Source organism: Pollicipes pollicipes, unplaced genomic scaffold (genome assembly GCF_011947565.3).
Source record: "Pollicipes pollicipes isolate AB1234 unplaced genomic scaffold, Ppol_2.1 Scaffold_4881;HRSCAF=5763_pilon_pilon_pilon, whole genome shotgun sequence".
Taxonomy (NCBI): Eukaryota; Metazoa; Arthropoda; class Thecostraca; order Pollicipedomorpha; family Pollicipedidae; genus Pollicipes; species Pollicipes pollicipes.
Window position 1 is genome coordinate 13,383,836 of NW_023596576.1, and position 23,049 is coordinate 13,406,884.

The 23,049-nt window shown below is 50.0% G+C and overlaps 1 protein-coding gene across 1 annotated transcript; it reads right to left on the reverse strand.

Moving 5' to 3' along the window:
- Window positions 1-1,548: 1,548 nt before the first annotated feature.
- On the reverse strand, window positions 1,549-11,464 carry LOC119100009 (putative deoxyhypusine synthase). Its single transcript, XM_037223128.1, has 10 exons — window positions 11,419-11,464; window positions 8,832-8,957; window positions 8,330-8,439; window positions 7,228-7,386; window positions 6,618-6,739; window positions 5,973-6,069; window positions 5,273-5,465; window positions 4,008-4,111; window positions 3,054-3,179; window positions 1,549-1,641 (listed from the first exon to the last, which is right to left on the reverse strand). Exons 2-10 carry the CDS (start codon window positions 8,935-8,937, stop codon window positions 1,549-1,551), a joined length of 1,110 nt encoding a protein of 369 aa, XP_037079023.1. The 5' UTR covers window positions 8,938-8,957; window positions 11,419-11,464.
- Window positions 11,465-23,049: the final 11,585 nt, after the last annotated feature.

Genomic DNA, 23,049 nt, shown 5'->3' on the forward strand with positions numbered 1-23,049 from the left:
GCACCTGCTTGCAACATCTCACTTCTTTGCCACAACTTACGGAGACAAGGTGAAACTCTTTTCGCCTAGTTTTTGCCCACTCCAGCGGGAAACATGTTGTAATTACGAAGCATCAATTAGATAAGACATTAGTAATAGCCTTATTCCTCGGAGAAAAACCATGAGAGTGGAGAAATAGGTTGGTTGATATTTCGGCAACCTACCTTTATCGAAACAATAGAAGTCTTAACTTCCGCTATTGTTTCGATAAAGGCATGTTGTCGAAATATCAACCAATCTATTCCTCCAATCTCCTGGTTTTTCTCCGATGAATAAGGCTATTACTACTATCTTATCTATGTGAATACTGTTTCACGCGAATGCACTGGACAACTTACGTTATTTTGAAGCGTCAATTACGTAAATGCCAATCACAATCGCGTTTTACCGCCGCCAGTCCAAGCAGCATTCATGTCTAAAATGGGATGTTTTGTTACAGCACGGTTTTTTGGGGGAGGCGGGCATGGAGTTGTTTCGTTCCCTCACTTAAAATGCGGACTCTGAAGCATCCAGGACGCTCAGGAGCCGACAATGAGACCGACGCGGCGGCCACGGAGCTCTACAACAAATAAAGCGGCCACATGCAATGAAGGTATTTGGGAAACCTCAGAGGCCTCCTTCGCAGATCAGGTCTGAGAAGACTTCAGAAACGGCTGGGCGCAGATGGAAATAAAGAGGAAACGGACGAGGGCACCGAAAGCGTAAGCGGGCCCTAAACCGGTCAAATGTTTGTCGTGTGGCGCAACTACAGCAGAAAGCAAACATGCGCCAAGAAACCCACAATTTGAGACGCAACTACTGCTCACGCGCGGTGCTTACGCCCGCACAAGTTCACATTTGTCTCCAGTCGCCGTGTGCTGAGACGCACGCACGATGTGCTGAGTCTGCGCTACTACTGCGTCCGCGTACGGAACCCCCGCTGGTGTCGGCGAACCACCTTCGCTCCCACATGAATGATGCATGATGAGTGCGGAGCACCCGTGATTGCCCTCACCACGCGCCGTCGCCTAACTAGGCGGACGGCTGAAGGGCCGATATATGACCGGTCTGGTTCATGTTCCATGTTGTATTGCTTTCATCCGCATCAGCATAAGGGCAGCACATACGCTCAAGAACAGGGAACAAGCAGCACAGCGTGCGGCTCCAACGGCTCCATAAGCTGCACAAATCACAGCGCACGCGTACGCCCTCCTCTTCACGCCAGTAATGGCGCCCGTCCGACAGATGGCAGGGCGCCCACGCGCCGCGGCCGAGTGCTGAGCGGACGCCCCGGCGGGCGGGGGCGGTGCGACGGCAGGCCATGCACGATGAGCGCCGGCTCCTCCCTGACCGGGCCGCTGACGCCGCACGTCCACGGTAAACACGCATCTACGCCACGCGCTTAGCAGTCGGCAGGAATGCAGCGAATCGTTTCGTAGCCAGCAGCATGACGCCGACCGCCTTCGCATGTCCAGCCGGGCCGAGCAGCCCCAGCCGGGCGCCGCTGCGTGCCTTGTCGAAGGCCGTGACCTACGTCGACTTGGACGGCGCCTTGCTAAAGTGGTGGCGAGCGAACGTTTCCGCCACGAGTAGTGGGAACACGAGAGACGCCTCGGCGTACACCTGAAACGGAGCGGCAGCCGACAGTCAAATCAGCACCGACGCTCAGCAACGGAGCACCCAGGATGCCTTGGCGTACACCTGAAACGGAGCGGCTGCCAGCAGTCCGCGGGGCACGAGGCACAGCGTCGCCCACAGCGCCGCGACGTCACAAGCTCTGCATGGCAGTGCGTCAGGACCACCGGGCCTCACGACTTAATAGCGAGATCATTGCGCCTCCGAATGTGGAAAGGCCATGTGATCACCGAGTCGACTGCCACCAGGCAATACAAGCCGACTTTATTAACCGGCCGGGGGTTCTGAGACAACCGGGCTCGGATGGGGGGGGGGGCGGGGGAGGGGGAGAAAATGACCCCTGGGATCTCCATTTTGCGGACACCCTATGACAAAGATAGCCTTTTGAACGTATCGTCAGACCATGAGAAATGCACACAAAATTGTTTACCTTGGGTCAAATTTGAGGCCACCCGAGGTCACAAAAGGTCAAAAAGGTCGTTCCGATAGATGCAGTTAAAACCTATGTTAACACGTCAAGGCGAATTTTGAGGGCTTGGAAATAAACGTTAAAACTGTGAGGAGTCCGTTCCGACTATTTCTGTTCCCCCCACATGGGTCAGATCAGTTCACCGTTCAAAATTGTTCTACCAGTAGCCTACAAGAACGATGCTTTTCTTCACTATGCGCCTCTGGCTAGGTTTATTCTTTTAAACGCAGCTGTGGGACAGAGGTATTTTAGGCCCAGAACTCCCATTTTAGGGTGAACTAGGGTCATTCGAGGTCAACTCAACTTAACTAAGTCATTTACAGACTATCCTAATGAAGAAATTCGAGGTGCCAACGGGATCCATGTGACCAGTAGGTTTTTTTCTGTCATCCCCAAAAGTGTTGTGCATCTTGCAGTACTCAATATCGCATACCTGTTGTCTACATTAAATATAGTCAAATATAACATAAATAGGGCAATCACAGCATCGATATATCTAGATAAACTGCATCCACAATACGGTGTGATCATGAGTCTTATCATTTTATCATTTTCATGTCAGATTTACATCACCAGACTGCAAATTGCAAAGACATACTCGACTATGCTTATCTAAAAATAAACAGAGATGGAGACCACCAGCAAACGGCACTGGCAGCAGCATCGAAATGAAGCTCGTTTGCCAGTAACCGGTCGTGAAGCTGATCCCCGAAGGAGGCATCAGGAGTGGTGGTGACCGAAACCACGGACCAGCCAAGCGCATGGCGAGGTAACACATACCAGGCGGGTTTAGCTGGGGCATGCATACCTCACCCCAACCAAATCACCACCATGACCAGCATGTCAGAACGAGGAACTGAAACACACGTTGAACAGAGTGACCAATGTATTGCGAGCCATCAAGGCGCCCAGCGGTGCGCGGTCGTCTGACCTTGACAGGCCGGGCGTCCACGCGGATTTTGCCCCACGAGACGGCCTCGTCGGGCCTGGCGCCCGCGTCGCTGCCGTCAAACTCGCTGGCCGTGTTCACGAACACGGAGAAGTCGGCGCCGTTTCTCTGTCGGGAGCGGCGGCCGCGTGAGGTCACCGGGTCTCGGACGCACAACACGCCACCCTCCAGGTCCCGGTACACATCGCGCCGCACGCGGGGCGCTGGGACAGTGGGGCAGCTTCAACCAAAGAGCGGCCTCACGATGTTTTAGATAAGCGTGCAAAAGATTCGCTGTGACTTATTTCACTGGTAACTTATTGAAACTTTTGTATTACCTTTTGCGTGTGTAACACTCGGCATCTTTAGTGTTCTATGCTTCACATTGTGGGGTTTGGGACATCATTTATTTCAACCGACATTTGGTGCACGTGTGGTTTTGACATTCGAGACCAAGGCTAAGCATAGCTTGTTGCGAGGTCCCTAATCCCATCCCCTCAGGAGAACAGAGAAATTGGAGCAGTTATTATCAGCAGACAGATATAGAAATGCAACGTAGCTCCACGACACGACAATGCCTTTCCAGCCCGAGCCCTTGATGGCCAGTTATCAGTCGACCGTTTGGAACAAACCAACTTATCGAGCGATCTTTCTGGGATGTAAGCCCACAACACCTGCCACCCTAGAGGTCACGTGTCCAGCGTTCTATACACTGGGTTGAGCGAACATGGCGGGGCACGGCTTCTCAACACATACATACAGCACTCCAGCTACGCATGACTCATGGGGCGCAGATAAGCAAGGGCGGGGAGAACGACGCAAGGTACATCAGCAACGATGCCTCATCTATTTTAACACTATCCATGGAACCGGTTCCCTCGGCGGCTGCCGGCAGCCGGCCTGCGGGCCAGCCAGCCGTCAGACCTGTGTTGCGGCAGGCGCAGCGCTCCTCCTCACCATGAGGTTGGCGTTGCAGATGTGGTGTTTGACCAGACCGCCGCCGATGATGATCATGCCCGTGCTCTGGGCCTTCATCGCCATCGAGTTGAGACGACGCAGGTCTGCGGCGCCAGCGGCGAAGCCGGTAAGAGCTGGGACAACTGGCGCCAGCGGCACGCCGAGCCCAATACCCGCCGATATCGTACATCGGCACACCGGGCCCGACGCGCACCGGCAAGGTGCACCGCTACAGTGAGCCCAACACGCACCGGCACGGTACACCAGCACGCCGAGCCCAACACGCACAGACAAGGTACACCGACAGACCGAGCCCAACAGGCACCGAAAAGGTACACCGACACACCAAGCCCAGCACGTACCAGCACGGTACACCGACACACCAAGCCCAGCACGTACCAGCGTGGTACACCGGCACACCAAGCTCAACACGCACCGGCACGGAACACCGGCCCACGGGCAGAACATCGGGACAGCTCACGATCCACGGCCTTCTGCGAGCACATCGCCACCGGACACATACGACTGTAATGCCCTTCATAATGCAGGCCTTCAATAGCGAGGTGGGCAGCTCGGCTGTCGCCGCCTCAGCACGATGGTGCCCTTGGAATTGGCTCCAGTCAATAGACATCGATCACACAAGAGGTCCGCTGGCCAGTCCCAGTCTAGTCCCCGAGCCCGGAGCTCCTGCCAATGTTGGTGCGGGCGCCCTCACAGCCGCGCACACGTTAACTTATAGCCAAGAGCTGAGGCCGTTCTCCCTTTCCTGTTCTTGTCGATCTCACTTCCCTGGGGTGACACTGCCCATGAAAATTCAGAAGGCGATTGGTGCCGCTGAATACACATATTCTTCAACAAGTAACCGCATATGTAGCACGAGGGAAGGAGAGTACTATGCACGGGAATAACAAGATGGTGCTCAGCTTTGTCGCACACTGATGCTGTCCATACCAGAATAATCACAATAGACTGATCAACTTTTTAAAACCATATTACAGACCGCAAAAGCCGCCGCAGGTTGCGTCACAAATAAGGTCTTATCTTCGAAGCCCAATCGAGCAAGACCATTAAGCAGGAGACCAAAAGTCTTGGCAAGCAAATCAAAGATGTGCTGTAACTATGGTGTTCTGTTAAAAAAACTTCTGTTGTTCCTTAAACGCAACGCACAAAGAACCCCTCACGTGGTTTTTCAACACGCCAAACTTGGGTTGTCCTGATCCAACTCCGCTCAAGCTGGGGCGGGAAGCGTCCGAGCCGCCACTCACCCGAGAGGATGTCGACCACGAGGCCGGGCCGCTTGTACGAGTGGAAGAACATCATGTCCCCGAGGCTGCCGTCGGTGAGGGCCGGACTGAACACGGGGATGCTGTTCTTGGCGGCCCAGTACAGCACGGAGCGGGTGTCGCCGATCTCCCGGCCCAGCCGCTCGATGATGCGCGACGGCGACCACAGCGTGCCCTGGCGGCCGGCCAGCATCACCGGTCGGGAGCGGCCGCCCTCTCGCCCGCCGTCGGTCACAGACACCGACAGCCTCCACGGTGGCCTGGTGAGACAGCCGGCAGCGAGGCGCACGTGCCGACGAAGACAGCGGCGCACCAGCCTACTGTCAGCCCCGGCAGCACGCACGCGGCCGCAACACGCGTCGCAGACGCAACGAGGACATGCCGGCGTTTGGGTGCAACCAGCCCGTCTGTGGTGGTTGCGGACTAGGTAGTCTTCACCGTCATGGCGGGTGCGGAATGTCATGTGGACGGACGAAAATTCACAACGCAAGACCATAGAACACGGAAATAAATGACGTGACCACATGGTAGTGACATGTGGCAGAACGGCGGCAAGAAATCAACACACTCCAAAAAACATCCGAGAAATATCCGCAATCCGACAGTGACAGTAAAAATCACGCTTTTAATGCAAAACAGACCCGCGTGAGGTTTGTAAGAGAGGGCATAGGGACGTCAGTACCTTTTCGCTTTGTTCTTCCAACAGTTTGTCCAGTATTGGCATGACCCACGTTTCAAATTTGCAGTAGTTGTCGTTGGGTACTAGGAGATTGCCTATCCTGAATAAGACAAAACGACTTCGTTTACAAGTATTGGTGCTACCAGGCCATGATGGTAGCTTGGAACTCATCTACCCATAGGTACATACCACATGTACAGTGGCACAACATGGTATGTACAGCGGCAGTCAATTCAAGTCTCTATATGCACTCACAAGTTCAGTCACAATGTATGGACGCGGTATAAAAAGAAAAGGTAGGAAAAGCAAATATCAAAACATTAAAACATCCGACGGTGCACCGGAGCCTTTAAAATTGCTGTCATGAGGAGCGGTACTCTTACTTCGTTGCCATAAGGTATCACAGGGTATCCGGAACTCATTACGTAGGCAAATCACTGCTAAGAAGAAGTCAAGTCACTCATTCATGTATAGTAGTCAAAGCCAGATCAGCACACTGTGAGAGTGACCGCCGTTTCCACGCCGCGCGGGGGGGGGGGGGGCGAGGGGCGTCGGTCAGCGCCGCAGCAACCGGCGCCACTCGCGTCTGGCCAGGCACACCGGTGCCGTCCGGCTCATCCCGCCCGAGGCGAGGCTGTCAGCCCTCACCGGTTTATGCCGCGCTTGCGGAGCCCCTCGCCTTTTAAGTCGAAGGCACCCACATAGGTATCTGCCAGGCACTTGATCAGGTCCTCCTCCACGCCGCCGGCCGTGGTCACCACACAGTCCACCTGTCAACACGGGCGCACGCGCGTTACTGCGAAGCGATCCACGTGAATGTGAGGCACGCACCACCCCGGAGGCACCGCCACAGGTGTGGTGCGATGCCGAGCACGCGCCATACACACATGCATCCCGCTCATCCGGAGACAGACACAGCGGTGTCAAACAAGGCGGACGAACGAACGTCACCAACTCATCTGCACACGGGCGAGCACATCCGAAAGTAGATAGAAGAGAAGAAATTACCGACGAATCGCTTCACGCTCAGCCCAGTTCGCCTGACGCTCGTATTCTGAGTGTGTCGCTCTCCATGCGGCGTGTTCGTGCACGTTGATGATTTTCAGCGTTGACTGTATACACTACAACGTACCCACGAGACGCGAGCGTGTAACCACCCTGCCTACGGACCGTAGCTGCACTGGGACCACCTTTTCCCGGCTGGGGCTCGGTCTCCACCGCGCCACTGACCCCGTGTGGAAACAGGCCGGGCACCCACCATCCTGTGCTGCACCAGGAAGCGGATGGTATCGCGGACGCCGGACGAGGACATGTTGGACGTGAAGCCGAGGAAGAGCGTGCAGGCCGAGCGGCGCCGCGTGAACTCGTCGTCGCAGAGGCGGTCGTCCTCGGCGGCCGGCTGGTCACGGGCGGCCAGCTGTTGAAAACGGCGCGGGTGAGGTGCCACTCTGCGCAACGTGGTCCAGCTATGGATCTAGTACAACACGGACAGCAGCGGAACAATGCTGTTCCTGAGACTACGCATGTGATCACCTGATTGCCATAACGCTGCCGGAAGTCGACAGTGCAGGCTCCTTTTCACCAACGTGAGCGAGATGGTAAGCCCAAGACAAGGCCATTGCCACTTAGCACTTCACCTCCAGCCTCACGACTCCTTCAAAATCCTTTAATATTGCTTCCGTGTCGTCGTACTCAATTACAACAAACAAGCAAGATCATCAATGTATTTTAAGGCGGGGAAAAACTGATGGCAAACAAAATGGTTCAGCTGCAATATCAAGTGGTGTGGCCGTTCAAACATTCGTGAGATGACGCCCTCAAATGCCAAATTTGGAGACGAACAGTCAACCTCTACATAGGGGCAGGGCTCAATTTCGAACAGGGGAGGACCCAGCGTCCTGATTTGTTCACGTGCAAACAAGGCTCATGAGCATAAACAGCGTGCGGCCGCGGAACCGTCAGAAGCGATATATGTCGACAGCAGACGACTCATGCTCGATTCCAAATGTCTGCCCAAACTCGGAATGAGACTGCAATCTAATCAAGTACAAGGGCTGACAAAAAAGGTCATTTGCAGCAGTGAAAATATAAGCACTAACATACGCATAAAGTACTTTCACCACGTGCTTACATCACTGCTGTCTTTGCTTTCCTCAGCTGGCCAGTCACTGGCTAGTGAAGACGTGAACGCCAGTACTCGAAGGAGTTGGAGACGGCCGTCCCACCTCTAGTCCCGCCGGTTAAACGCTGTGATTATCTAACAAAACCACAAGTATCATAACTTACATTACCAATGAATTAGCCACTACCACGTTCGTGACGTGTACTACAATACTCAAAGACAGGTGGAAGCAACATACCATCTTATTGATCTCATCGACTGCCAAGCCGAAGTTTGTGGCTTGAAACCCAGATGTAGCATAGGATCGCAGTAGCTTGTGGTAGTCGACACCCTCATTGAAGTCATAGCCTGCGAACACACAAGCAGATGCCTGTGGAAACTGTGAATTCAATCAAATTGCTGGGAACAATTTCCCCAAGGGCTAGAAACACACCCCACATGTACTGGGCGGGTTCTGCTGGTCGTGACCCCGAGGCAAGAGGCACAGCAAATTGATGAGTATGAAAGGGTGTATGGATACATTCATAATGCTGCAACACATTGGCTAGTATACACACGCTTCATATTCTACCTGATTTCAGTCCCAACGTGAGTGCAAGCTTCATACAAGCCTACATAATATATGAGGCACTGTCATAAGTAAAACGAGAAGAAAAAAGCTGATTTATTCACCTAAAGAGATAGTGGAAATGACTACACATGGCTTTCTTTGCAGCGACAGCACTGCTGTAAACACACACCCTCTACCGTCACCGTGGCGTCTGGGAGTGGTTCGCTGCGTACAAGAACGGCAGCAGCAGCGGCGGCGCACGGGACGCCCTCGCTGGCTTCGGTGTCCGAACTCATGTCCTCAGTGGCCTGGGTTCCTGGAAATGAACCAATGTAGTCACGACAATCAATGGATGTGCTGGGCCATTTTTTTTCAACAAAATATTGCATGTTTGTATGCAACTGTGTCATGCCAAAACATCATCAAACAAGATCCAATCGTCATCATGGGCAGATGAACAAAATGAAAATGCATAGTTCCTATTTGAGATTGAGATCTGAGATTCAAACATACATAAATGACCATTCCTGGCACATCCATTGTCAACAAAGAAGTTTGGATTGAAATGTTGCCTTGCTTAAACATGAAAACACCTGCCTGGCTGCCTCACACAAGACCCTGCTGGGCTAAATTTCATGGCTGCAGAAACAGGTATTTACCTACAAGAACTAATCCCAGGATGATAATGTGGGGACAGTTTAAAACCTTTTGGATCATTTCTTGCAAACCCTATCAGCTTAAGATAATGCATGCAAATGCAAATGGGATGGCACTGTAACATCTTGTTGACAAAAATAGATGTCACAACACAGTTTAACTTCTAAGGCAATCTTATAAGGTGTTAACTGCGCCATTGAAAAATATTAATCTTACCACTTCGTTCACTCCACAGCTTAGCATCTAAAAACACCATTTTTAGATACCACCACCTCAGATGTGGACAAAACGTGGTCTACAAGGTAACTGGGTGCTCAGATCACAACGGTAAGGTTTTTAGACCCATGTGCTCAACCTCTTTCAATTCAAGCAAAATAATGTCATGAAGAAAATCTATTATTGGTGCCATTATTAAATTAGGTATTCTCCCGCCCCACAAATCAGTTTTCCAAGCTGATGACAAATATAATCTGTTAGAAACCTCAATTTTCAGAATTGTCATTCAATTCTACATCAGAAAACATCAATACAAAAGTGAAAACATTCTATACATCAGCACAATAGGATGTGATCACACATCATCAAAGCTGCCCTGGCCAATCCAGTGGCTGACCTAGCCTGTGCAAATGCTACTGGGAGCTTTGGTCACCACCTATCCTTATCCCGAACAACTCTCAGATGGCTGGATTCATTGTTTGAAAGATGACAGAAACACAGTTATCAGCCCTTCCCCAGATCCACGGACACCGGTTGTCCCAGCTGTGGCTCAGGTAGCAATATGAGCACTGTCTGGGTGGACAGGCATACATGTGCAGTGATTATCAAGCATTCATGCATTTCAAAAGGCAACATTTGTCACTAACATGTTGAGCCTAGAGCATAAAACCACTGAACAAGTCCTGCTACCTGTCAGTCAAATGTTCATTGTTGGCCACCATTTGCTTCTAGGGGTTGTCATTTGTTGCCAACCCATGCACAAAATGAAGAGAGCAAGTTCCAGTGAAGGATAATGATGCCACGGATCTACCTCATTCAGACTCAAATTGACCCATTTCTCTCATGCCCATCAAGCTTGCTCCCACAGCAGGGCATGCAAAATGTACAGAATCTGTCACAGCTGGGTCCCAGGCTCAACTTCACCTCAACCATCCATTGCAGCTGGGTCCCAGGCTCAGCCTCATTTACACAATCCATTGCAGCTGGGTCCCAGGCTCAGCCTCATTTACACAATCCATTGCAGCTGGGTCCCAGGCTCAGCCTCATTTACACAATCCATTGCAGCTGGGTCCCAGGCTCAGCCCCATTTACACAATCCATTGCAGCTGGGTCCCAGGCTCAGCCTCACTTGGGGCACTTCTGAGCAACCAGAAGCCTTCTCAGCAGTCATTTGTTACATTGGATCTAATTTCTTATTCACACACTTCCAACTACAACTGCATTAACATGTTTGTGTAACATGTAACAAAATGTTTGTGCATAGCACAGTGAAAAAATCACCCACGAACCATGGTCATATTTCCTGTTACACCTCATGCTTATCACTTTGAGGTGACTTACACAGTATTTGTTGCTGTAAGTCATGTAAAATCTGCATTTTGGATGAAGCATCCAGACATGTTTGTTTTTACTTATTCCAGTTGCACAGATCATCAGGATTATTTCTTCAGGCAACCCAACCTTGCTTGGTGCATTCCCGGTACAGCTGAAACCCTTCCAGACCCTCTAAATAAACTGAATGTAGTGTTATATATATAAATGTATATATATATGAATGCAGTATATATATATATATATATATATATATATATATATATATATATATATATATATATATATGTATATACATATATATATATATATATATATATATATATATATATATATATATACATAGCATGCATATCTAAACCTCAGCATTACAAAATTACAAGTTTTTACTCATGCTCGCCATCTACGCACTCCGGCTATTGTTACGCCGGCGTCTCACTTTTAAGATTCCAGTAGGTTACCACGGCAACATTTTCTAGCACACTGATACGAATAGTAATTCAACGCTTTTGTTGCCAACAATCATCTCAATCCATCATCTGTTCACCTATATACAAAAATACATTCCCAACCTTTGCACTGCTCCTCCACGCCGGGCGTCTGCTACCTCCACACGCGTATTCATGCAGCGCGCAGGGCAGGTAGCGCGTATTCATGTAGGTATGAAAGTGTCATTCGTAGAGAAAATCTACTGCGAAGCTTCCAAATAAGACCTTTTCCTTTCCTTCCTTGCAAGTACGCAAATTACGAGGCTATCCAGTTTGCCCGAGCCCGGCTGCTGAGTACTGGCGCTTCTGAGAGCGGCGCCTGGCTGAACGCTGTGCCATCGGCCAATCTCGGTGCACTTATTGACAACAAGACGTTGCGTATCTTAAAAGCATTGAGGGTTGGAGCTGTAGCCTACAACAATACAGATGTGGTACTCCTTCAGACAGCAAGGGTTACCATGCCTTGATATGCCGTCTCAGGGCCGGAAGACTTCCCAGACACACGGCGTTGAACTATGTCGTCAGGCGTACCCTGCAGTCTGCGGGCATATCCGCAATTCTGGAACCAATCGGCTTGGGCCGCGGCGACGACAAACGACCAAACGGGCTGACAATATACCCGTACCCCCGGGGAAAAGGCTTATTTGTGGCACTGCCTGTGTCCACACGCAGGCAGAATCCCGCGCATTATCAACCGTGATAGCCACTGGATCCGCTGTATGAGATGCTAAGTCTAGAAAAGGCGCAGATACTCAGATCTAGCAGACAGATCTCAGTCCGAACCCGTCGCTTTTGAGACGCGTTCGGACTGGGGGTGCCTGCGGTCCGTCCAGCAAGGCTTTCACCAGAGAGTTGGAGTCGCGGATTGTAAAATTATCTGGGGACCAACTTGAGGCTGTCTGGCTCTGGCAGCGGCTATCGGTTGCCGACATCCGTGGCAATGCTGCCTCCGTGTTGTCACAGCTAGGTCTCTTAAAGCGCCTGCCAGCGCACATCACTGGCCTGCACCCAAAGGCAGCATTATCACTTTACTGTGGTGGGCTGGGCTTGGCATCCGGAGGCAGCCAACAGCATCGTTAGCCCGATTGGTGGAACGCCTAACTCGTCGCCGCCTGAGTGTGAGCCTCCTACACACCCTTTATCAGCCCGTCACCTTCCGCCAGATCGGCATTCCAGCCCGGTCAAGCCTGGCTCAGTGTGTTGCCTCCCGTAGCTGCAGGCCGAGCTGAGCAGTTTCACTGAGCAACTGGAAAACACCCAGCAGGCGCGGAAGGGGAGGCTGCAAGCCGAGCGGGTGCCTACTGAACATTGGATCTCGAAGCAGCTCTGCCCGGTCTCCTGTCCGGGCCCGGCCGCCTCCCCGTCACGCTGCTCGGGGATCATTAGCTCGAGCGAAGATGGCGGTAGGACGCGGCCCACGACTCGGCCGCTCAGCCCTACGGGACTACGGAACATCGGCAATACGCGTTTCGTAAGCGACGTGCTACAACGCCTGAGAGACGCCCGTGCCCTGCATGACGACATCCTACCTGACGAGCACTCGAAAGAAATCAACACGGCCATCACCATGAAGAGTCCCCTTATCAGAGTATTTGTCATGCCCATGCGAGACCTATGCGGGAGCCCAGATGGCGTTGACCGGGCGCTGACCACCTCCCCATAAAAGGTGCAATGTCAGTGCTTTGTGGCCCAATGCACGGGCTATTATCAGCAGGACGCACAAGAATTCCTCAGATACCTGCTGGAGGGCTTTCCGATGACGTGAACCGTGTCGACAATCAGCCCAAGCCCAAACTCATCCACATTGGTAACAACCTCACTGCCAGCCAGAAATCGCTGGAAGCCCAAAATTGTTTTGTGAGCAGTCTTTTCTACTAAAAAGTAAACTAATAGTTATAATTGGGCTTGTGCCATCATATATGATGCTTGCTTTAGTATCTTCAAATGTGAAACATTCCTTTTAACACAAAATTGGTCTCCTTATCTAACGCATTACTTACCTTATCCCTAAAACTGACGCCAGGACCTAGAAAACGAGCATCTTGATGCAGCAAAAAGTCTTGCGAGCTTGACTTATTGCTCTTTAGCTCAGTGATGGTGCTTCCTTGATATGAATTCTGGTACCCAATGTGTAACAATGCCTTTACTTAATAAACAGGGGATCTGAAAAATGGGGAGCAAAAATATAATATTCCTCCCTATGCCTGCAGTCAGGGGTGGCACGACACTCTGCCCCCCCCCCCCCCCCCATTACCCAGCCCTGCTGTGCCGCCCCTGGATAGCACCTACCTCTTCAAGCATACTACCTCTGTGTTTAATGCGTCTATATGTGAGCACAGAGAGACTACTTTTCTAATTTGTCTGAAAAAGATAATATTTCAACCAACTTCATTTTATTCGAAGAGAGCTTTACGGAGTAATCTCCACTCGTTCAGCATTGTTCAAACAATGATATTTACGAAAACAGATTAAGGCATGCATTAAGAAAAACCTAGCAAGTCACACGCTATCTAACATACTTATCCCTCTGAGGCAACGAAAGCAAAATAGATGGCTGGTTTTTCATTTCAGCAGCAGCTAAATAATGTAAGCCGCTGGCAAACAACACATCCACTGCACTCACAATTCTAATGTGATTACAATGCACTTCATCTGAATGTTATCATGTCACATGACAACTATCTGACACCGCGCATGCATCTTAGAGATGCACATCGTTTTTCCCCATAACGTTATCCATTCAATAGCGTCGTACGCGCAATATCACGACACTTAAACAAGATAACTCGCACGTTTACAACTTTCTTGACCCAAAGCCTGTTATCGCACCTCGTATTGACCCAAGCCGAGAGCTTTTTCAGTCTTTTCACTTCAAAATTCCGTATACACTCGCTATTGGTACCCCCGGTTTTGTAGTCAGAAGATTGCCATTGCGTGACCTAGAAGTGAAAATATATTCCGTAATCTTTCTTTTTCTACAGTTTCTATTACAATCTAAAATTTATCCCTCCCTTGCGTATCCTCGTCTGTCCTTGCTTTCTGGTGTTCGCCCCTTTTGGCCTTTAAGCTTCTGCATGCCTTCCCCATGTGAACCTTTTCGCATTCGCATATGTATCGGTCAATGATTCCTGCCTTTTGGCACATTTTCAACCTGTCTGGCCGAACTAGGGAGCTCCTAAGGTTTACACACGGTTTGGTAACTACACGAGCGTGTGGTTTTAAAAGCCGCGTCATCTGCACTGACACTCCTTCCAAATGACGTAAAATCACGAAGGGCCGATTATGCCCTTCTCGAGTAAAATAATGGAAGTTCCGACCAGGTTCCGACGTCACACGTCGGAACCTACCCCACCATTATGTAACGGACGAGCTAAAGTAAATACACAGAAGGCAATATCACGGCCAGAAGTGTCCTCGATAGGCTCTGCCACTTATGCCGCATTCAAACCTCGGCGCCGCTCTTAGAGCCCCGGGTAGAAAACACAGAGCGCCATTTTAAAGACTCGTAAGTCTGTGTTTATTTCATGCCCGCATTTCAGACAGCGACAGATGACGGTATCACTTGATGAAGAGTTTATTTTCACATCGATTCCTACCGAAAGGCTTGCGAAATTGTGGAAGAAAGGGTCATTGACGAAATGAATAACGGGGATCGAATGGTAAGGTGCCGAACGAGCACGGAGGTGGATAATATTCCAACTACGCGTCTGTGATATCCGACTCTTGCGTATGTGTCCTAATGCAACTTACTTCACGGTTAACGGTAATTTTTCATGAAAAGAACGCAGAGGCAAAGTCAAAGAAGGTCCTGTCAGAGCCGTGGTAGTCACTTTCTTCAGGTAGAAATTGGAACGAGAGGCTTTGGACACTGTTCCACATGAAGCCAAGGTAAGGAGGAGTTATGTGTATGACACGTTTGTCGCGCTAAAAGAGCACCAGGCTCCAGAGATCCTCGAGCGCTTAAACAACGCATGCCCATGAATTAAATTCACGAAAGAGATGGAGGTGAATGGCTCTCCTGCTTTCTTCAACATTTTAATATCAGGATCAGGAGACGGTAGCATAAGCCAGTCATTATGTCCCGTATGCCCTCTTCCCGGCTCCTGATCGCCGATTCTGATGTGCCGCTCGGAACCCTGTTCGGGCCTCATCGTACCCTTCTGCCCTTGGTCTGCTCGGGACCTTTGCAAACACAGAGCCCTCGGTTAGGCGCTGTTGGCCCCAACGCGTACAAGCGCCCCGACCAGTGTAAATCGCTGGCCCCGGCTTTGTAACTCATTTGGGAAGTGGGCCCTCAAACCTATATCGATACGGAGCCCACTATGTGGTTTTAGTGTTGTCTGGTCAACATGGAGGCCCATATCGACTCAGGGGGTCTACGACGGGCACATAGGGCCCCTGACTGTCATTTGTTGTTCCCGCAGGCCGGGCCCCTAAATAAGACTTTGACCAGCCCTTCGTGACCTTAGACCCTCCATTCGGGCCCTTCATCGTCGGACTCGGTGGGCACTCCAGACTCTTCAGGCCTCCTCAAACACTGCCTCTTCCCGAATCGGGGTCCCTGGCCAATACGGGGTCCCCGTTTAGTGCTGTGGGCCCCGACAGACGCTGGGGCCCGGCCAATGTAAATCGCTGGCTTCGGCTTTGTCCCTACTTGGGAAAGGGACCCTCAGGCCCATGCCTTCGCGAAGCCGATTGTGCGTTACTGGTGGTGTCGGACTAACATATAGGCCCGTATGGAATCAGGGGGGCACCTGATCAGCGCGCAGGGCCCTCTGACTGGCATTCAAGTGTCCGAGGGGCACTTCGGGCCACTGAACTTGGGGGGGAGCATGCCCTGTGCCCCCTTCCTGCACTGCTGATTGTTTTCGTATTGAAATTTCAAGCGTATTGCATGTGTTCCTTGTCAATGATTGGCATTTCTTGTGTGCGGCTGCAATGAAAAACCAGTCATCTATGCTATTTTCTTTGCCTCAGCGGGATAAGTATGCTAGATTGCATGTGACTTTTTAGGTTTTTCTTGCTGCGTGTCTAAATCTATTTTCATGAATATCATTATCTGAAGAAGGGGTAGGGATCACTCAAAAACCTCCGTCGAACCTAAACAAGCTGGCTTACATGATATACTTTTTTGCATTTACGATGTCCCAGCTCGGCAATATTCTCAAACTTCTTAGGTTGGTAATTTGTATCACATCCTTTCCACGTTCGTCAAGTTGGCATCACATCCACGCTCAGAGTGGGATTTAGCTGACTCCTCAAATTGCCCTGAAACTTTGCACACAGATGCAGCTTAACCTCCTGAACACACTGAGCACAATATCTCGGACCGGTAAGCCCTATTACCAGATATATATCAACATCAAAGATTGGGTCAAGGATGAAGAAAATGTGATCCATGCTTCGTATACACCATGCCTAGGCAGCTTCGGCATTTGAAAAACTATAGCTTTGTTGATGCAGCGTACTGGTCCAAAATTTTGCGTTCATCGTGATCAGAGGGTTAATATGTACCAACACACGGATTTCGGAAAGGATTGAAGGAGTCCGCATTTTGTATTGTGATCTTTCATATTGTGATATCTCCGGTAATAGGGCGTACCAGTCCGAGATTTTGTGCTCACTGTGCTCAGGAGATCCAACTGCATCTGTGTGCAAAGTTTCAGGCCAATTTGAGGAGTTGCCTGAATTTCGAATATGAAACTGAGTTAAGCATGATAAAATGCAATACGTGCTGCATTCACGACCTTGACATTATAACAGCTATAACTTTTTTGATACAGCGTACCGGTACAAGATTTTGTATTTATCGTAATCAGAAGGCCAATATCTACTGGCATGCAGAGTTCAGAAAGAATTGAAGGAATCCACCCTTTTTATTGTGACCTTTGATATTAATATATCTCCGGTAATAGGGCGTACCGGTCCGAAATTTTACACTCACTGTGTTCAGAAGGTTAAACTGCATCTGTGTGCAAAGTTTCAGGGCAATTTGAGGAGTTGAATCTGAATGTGAATGTGGTGCCAACTTGACGAACGTATCCTTTGCCGGGTGTGGCGTTTTTCGATCTACAGAAATATATGCGCATTGCGAATGGGTATATTGAAATACTGTGCAGTTTTGCATGAGCACCCAAAAATATACCACGGGCGTAGTGCAAACACCAGATATGACCTACGAACTGTTGTCAGTTATGTGAAGCTCTGGAATTCCTCGCAACTCGCAACTTTTTGCCTGCCAGCGCGATTTCTTCAATTTTGACTGTAGACAGCATTCCGATCGAGGTTGCTTGCTGTATCATTTAGGTCCAATCGCGCAGCCAGAGCGTTGGCAAGGGGAGAGGGGGCACAGGGCTGATAAAAGGCCCCTGATGGTGAAAGGTCCCCCCCACAAATCGCCAGATATGGCCTATTTGCCAATAAACGCATGCTTTTCATTCATATTTCTCTTTTTCGCTCGGTAGCTGGAATAGAAGCCAGACGCTACCGCGAGGTACATTCGGACTGAGTTTTACGGCCAATGAACAGATAAAATCATGCATTAAGCGAAATAAAACGTCAGTGCTCTCAGTTTTCAATGGTCGAGAGAACTCTTTCTAAGCTGTTGGAAGTCAGAAGTTTCGTTATAGTTGTTATCTAGGTTCTGCAGATATATTAGACCATGTGGGTATAGATGGTAGCTCAAAATGTATTATAAATGTACGATTTGTACAAATTTGTACAATTTGCTCAAAATGTACGATTTGTATTGACTTGATTAGGCCATGCTCCTCTGGAAGTGTTCAACATTCAGTCAAAATCGATCAGTGATACAAATTATGTTCGTGAGCTTGACATGCGCGCTCGCAAATCTTAGTTACAATTTTTTTACGCCAGGCGTTACAGTCTCCGTAAGCCGCGCGGCGTCGGTCCCGTGGCTAATACTATGCGATGACCAACGGGTGGACGAAAATGATGGCGCGTCTGAAAGAAGTACCTTTGAACAAGCTAAGACATCAAATCGCACAGTACGTTGTGGTGCACGTTTGCACGGTGCACGGGTGCACCGGGTGCACGTTTCGCCGATGGATTTTCGGATTGGTGTTAATAATTGATTCGCATTTACTTTAAGCGAAATGGTGCTGGCTGGAATCTGGTGGTGGAACTCGAAGGCAAAAATGCAATATTTACTTTTCGTGTTGGTGTAGCTGTTCATCTGGCCAGAGGACGTCAAAATTAAAAGGGTACGCGCAGTCTTATCTGTGTAACGGTGTGAATAAATTTTGAAAGACATTTGGAGCCATTATTACACGACGGCCGTTCTCGCACTTGAGAACCGTCATTCTCAAGTGGGAACACAGGTCGCGTGGTGGTACTTGCAGTGGTCAATGCTGTTCGGTTTTCCGGAAGCCGCAACCTAGACCATTGCTGTCTTTGCTCCGGAGACTTCGGGCGCGCAGGCTCAAACCTTTTGATGTAATTTATTTCACTAATTGCTGATTCTGAAAAAGAAAGAGCGCCCTCAGGCAAACATATGCCATGCTCGTTTTAAACTCAGCTCGGCTCACTCTATTCAACACTAATGGGACCCATCATTTCTTTCCGGGCAAAGAACTCCCCTGAGTAGAACACTAGGGGAACATTACTCTTTCCGGTTAAGGGCCGAAGGGCATTCCGTTCCACCGCGAGGTGTCTTCTGGTTTTCATTATGGTGACACGGGGCGAGTTCGCCTGGTCGATCCGGAGGCCCTTAGAAGGACACCTCATCTTACACTGGCCCCTTCCTGACGCAGAAGGCCGTCTGACCCGCGCAGTCGGCCCGGATCGACACAGGAAACCTCATTGGCGCAACAACAACCATGATCGTCGTAGCTGGCTCAATATTTGGTGCACGGACTCCAGTTCGGTTCAACGGGCTCATGCTAGAATTGGATTGGAGGGCCAGCCGTTCGGGACGGGGGCCCTGACTGGCAGAGGACCCTTCCATTGTTTCAATGTGAGCTCTCATCATAAGTTATAATGTTTCCTTTCATTGTCAGAGGTCCCCGACCAACCCAAGAGGTACTCTATCATTCGGGGTCTCGTCCCCGTTCCTGATGAGCAAACGTTCGCCTGACAGACTCGAAGCCCGTTTTGACACCCTGCTATTCACTGAGTCCCTGACAGATGCAGGAACCCTGCATTGTTGCAGGGGTCCCAACCGATGTTAATCGTGGACCCGGCCATGGGCCACCAGGATTCGGACTGACAAGAATGCAACCGTTTGGTGCTCGTGGATTTGGCCGACCGAGACACACACATTGTCTCAGGGGTCTCTAAACCGTGCAAGAGGACCTCTGACAGATATTTTAGGCCACGACCCCGCGGGCCACGATTCTTGATGTAACCTGCAGCCAGTCTTTCAATTCGTTATGCCCTTCAGCCGACCCCTTATGCCCAACGTCTGTTCCGCTGAGCCGCCCGAGCCCCTCTTCGGACCTCATCGAATGTTGCCATTTTGTCATGCTGTCAGTTTGGGGGCCCTTGCAAACACAGAATGGCGTTTATTTCGCGATTATGTGTGACACTCACGGAAAAAAGCAAGAGCAAAGGACGGGGAACGCAATATCCTCTAAATTGCCGGCTGATTAAAAATTTATAAACGTCTGAACATTCACAACCACAAAAACTCGCTCGCGTGCGTCAAAATGTCCTGACATCTCAAGATCACCTTTCAAGGTCAAACTCAGGCTCAAAGGACTGGGAAAAAAACGCATCGTCAAAAACTACTAACCGATTTTAAGCTTTCAAACACCAGCACATGAAACAGCGTCGTTCAAAAAGTCCTGACCTTTTCAGGTTACTCTTCAAGGTCAAAATCAAAGGACGGAAAAACACTTTTTGACGGACGCTCGTTTTTCCGTGATTAATATTTTGATACTTGCAAGTGTAAAATCAATCGGTAATTTTTGAGCTTTTGGGCTCCCCACCCTTTTTAGCCCGAGATTGATCTTAAAGGGTAAACCCTACAGCTCAGGATTTTTTGGCCGATGCTAGTTCTTACGCTTGTGAATATTTTGATGGTTGCAAGTTTAAAATCGCCCAGTAATTTTTTGGTGCTTTGGAGTTCCCTCCCCCCCCCCATTCGAGCCTCAGTTTGATCTTGAATGGCAGCCTTGAATGGCCCAGACTTTTGGGCGGACGCCAGTTCTTTCTATGGCGAATGTTCAGGTTCTTACAAGTTTCAAATCGGCTGTTTTTTTTGTGGTATCAAGTTTCCCATCCTTCCAGCTTGAGTCTGACCCTCACTGGTAACCTTAAGAGGTCAGGAGTTTTGGTGGACGCTAGTTCTTTCCATGGAGCAAAATCTGGTGCCTGCAGGCTTAAAATCGGCCGGTGATTTTTTGGCAACATGGATTTTCTTTCCTCTGAGACTGAGATTGATTTTGAAGAGTGGCCCTAAGAGGTAAGGACTTATGAACGGAGGCTAGTTCTTGAGCTTGTCAACATTTTGCTGTTTGGAAATTTGAAATCGGCTTGTAATTTCCTAGTGATAAAGAGTTTCTTGTCCTCTGAGCCTAAGTTTGACCTTGAATGGTAGCCTTGCGAGATCGGGACTTTTTGACGGATGCTAGTTCTTTCTGTGGTAAGTATTCTGGTGCTGAGAGTTTAAAATCGGCCGGTTTTTCTTTGATGATTTGAGTTCCTCACCCTTTGTATTTGGTTTTCACCTCGAAGGTCACATGACACTGAAAAGTTAACGTCATATTCGATGCTCTCGTGCCATAATTGTACATACGACATGTTTTCAGAGTCGGAACTCGCCACTGAATAAATCTCCGGATAAATAGCCAGTCATCCAGTTGAGCGGGGACGTTCCATGTGAATGGTAAACCACACTCCTGCCCGTTACCTTAGGTTGCAGATATTTTGCGAGACTAAAAGGCCTGTACTGTCCGTTCTTGCCACCCCTTTGAATGCTCTTGCACATGCTCTTCTAGGGCCCCTCCAGTCACCCACGAGCATCTCTGATTGCCCAGGGGCCCTTCTGGCCACCGGAGTGCCTCCGGCAGCTCAGAGGCCCGTTTGGCTACCAGAGTCATTTAGTTGCATGCTCATGACCATTTGGACACGCCTGGTCCTCTCAGCAGCTAGAACCATTTCGGCTGGTCAGAGAGCCCTCCTAACGCATGACCTCGTCTGGGCGCTCGTGACACCCTGGCCGCTCAGGCGCCCTCCAGAACCTGCCTAGGAAAGCCGCCGAGATCCCGCCGGCCTCTGTTAGGACTCTCTCTGGCTGTTCGTGACACCCTGGCCGCTCAGGCGCCCTCCAGAACTCGCCGAGGAAAGCCGCCGAGATCCCGCCGGCCTCTGTTAGAACTCTCTCTGGCTGCTCGTGACACCCTGGCCGCTCAGGCGCCCTCCAGAACCTGCTGAGGAGACCCGCCGAGATCCCGCCGGCCTCTGTTAGGACTCTCTCTGGCTGCTCGTGACACCCTGGCCGCTCAGGCGCCCTCCAGAACTCGCCGAGGAAAGCCGCCGAGATCCCGCCGGCCTCTGTTAGGACTCTGGCTGCTCACGCGCCCACTGGCCGTTCAGAGCATGAGTGGAGATCCTGTATGGATCGGGGAGGGTCCAGATCCCCAGGCTCAAGAAAACCTAAGGCTTTGGTGGGCTGGAGTTCCATGTGCTCCAGCGGGAAAGCTTCTACGAATTATGGCAAGATTCATAGTCCTCGATCTGCCAAGTGCTCCTTTGGCCACTGAAAGACCTATTAGCTGCCCAGGCGTCCATCTGGCCATTTGAGTGGTCCTCTCGCTATTGAGGGTCTACTGGCCTCTCACCGGCTGGTCTGGTCGGTCAAATACCTACATTTGTATTATTACAACCGCCTGGACACACTATCTAGCTGCTTAAAGCTTCTTTGGAATACTCAGAGTCTTTCCTTTCACCCACTGCTCATTTTGGCCTCTTGTGGGCCCTTCGACCATTTTGAAGCGGACCGCTTGGGGTCTCTTTAGCTGTTTCAGACGTTTGGACTGGCTTAACCTGAAAAGTTACGTTTTCTCAGAGCATTGCACCGAAAGCGACCGCATTTGTGTTGGCGCTAAGTCGCGGGCAATTACTCAGGTAATGGTCAGCTGCTCATATCGTGTCAAGGACTTTGCACAAAAAAATATACTCGCTAAGTACGGTTCAACGGCCCAAGAGCTGCACGGATAGGAGGCCAGTGGTTAATAATGCAAAATAAAGGGTATGCCGCACGCTCATACGCGATTAGCAAACCAGCAATTTCGGAGGACAAAATATTTCACATCACGCACGCAATGCTCTTAAGTCTCAACCAAAGCAGCAAACAGCGTTGGCAAATTCAAAGGACCTTCAAATAGCACTGTTGTCACAGATCAGAGGTCACGCGACCAAGGGTCGCTGACCGTGCGTTTGTAGCGTGCGAATCTATACTGAACTTAACAAGCGCATCCATCATTTTCGCCACGCGCGGTAAGTCATTCTGAGGTCCTCGAAGTCCGGCCATCAAATCTTACGATTCTCAGTATGCTATTTGTGTACAGAAACTCTTCTTACTACGCACATCCCTAAACAACGAGGCATGTTATGCATATACGTGCATATATAGGTGCATATGTATATGTGCACATACACATGCATGGAACCTATTCATTTTCTCCAAATAATGGTGAATTCCGTTATTTTGAGTCTAAGTTTTTCGGGGAAAACTTAGAAAAATAAGCTTAA

Coding starts and splice junctions, on each gene's coding strand:
- LOC119100009 (XM_037223128.1), bottom strand. CDS start 8,937: ATGAGTTCGGACACCGAAGCCAGCGAGGGCGTCCCGTGCGCCGCCGCT. Junction 6,070..6,617: donor CGCAAGCGCGGCATAAACCG/GTGAGGGCTGAC, acceptor TGTCTTATTCAG/GATAGGCAATCTCCTAGTAC. Junction 1,642..3,053: donor TGGACGCCCGGCCTGTCAAG/GTCAGACGACCG, acceptor GCTCCGTTTCAG/GTGTACGCCGAGGCGTCTCT.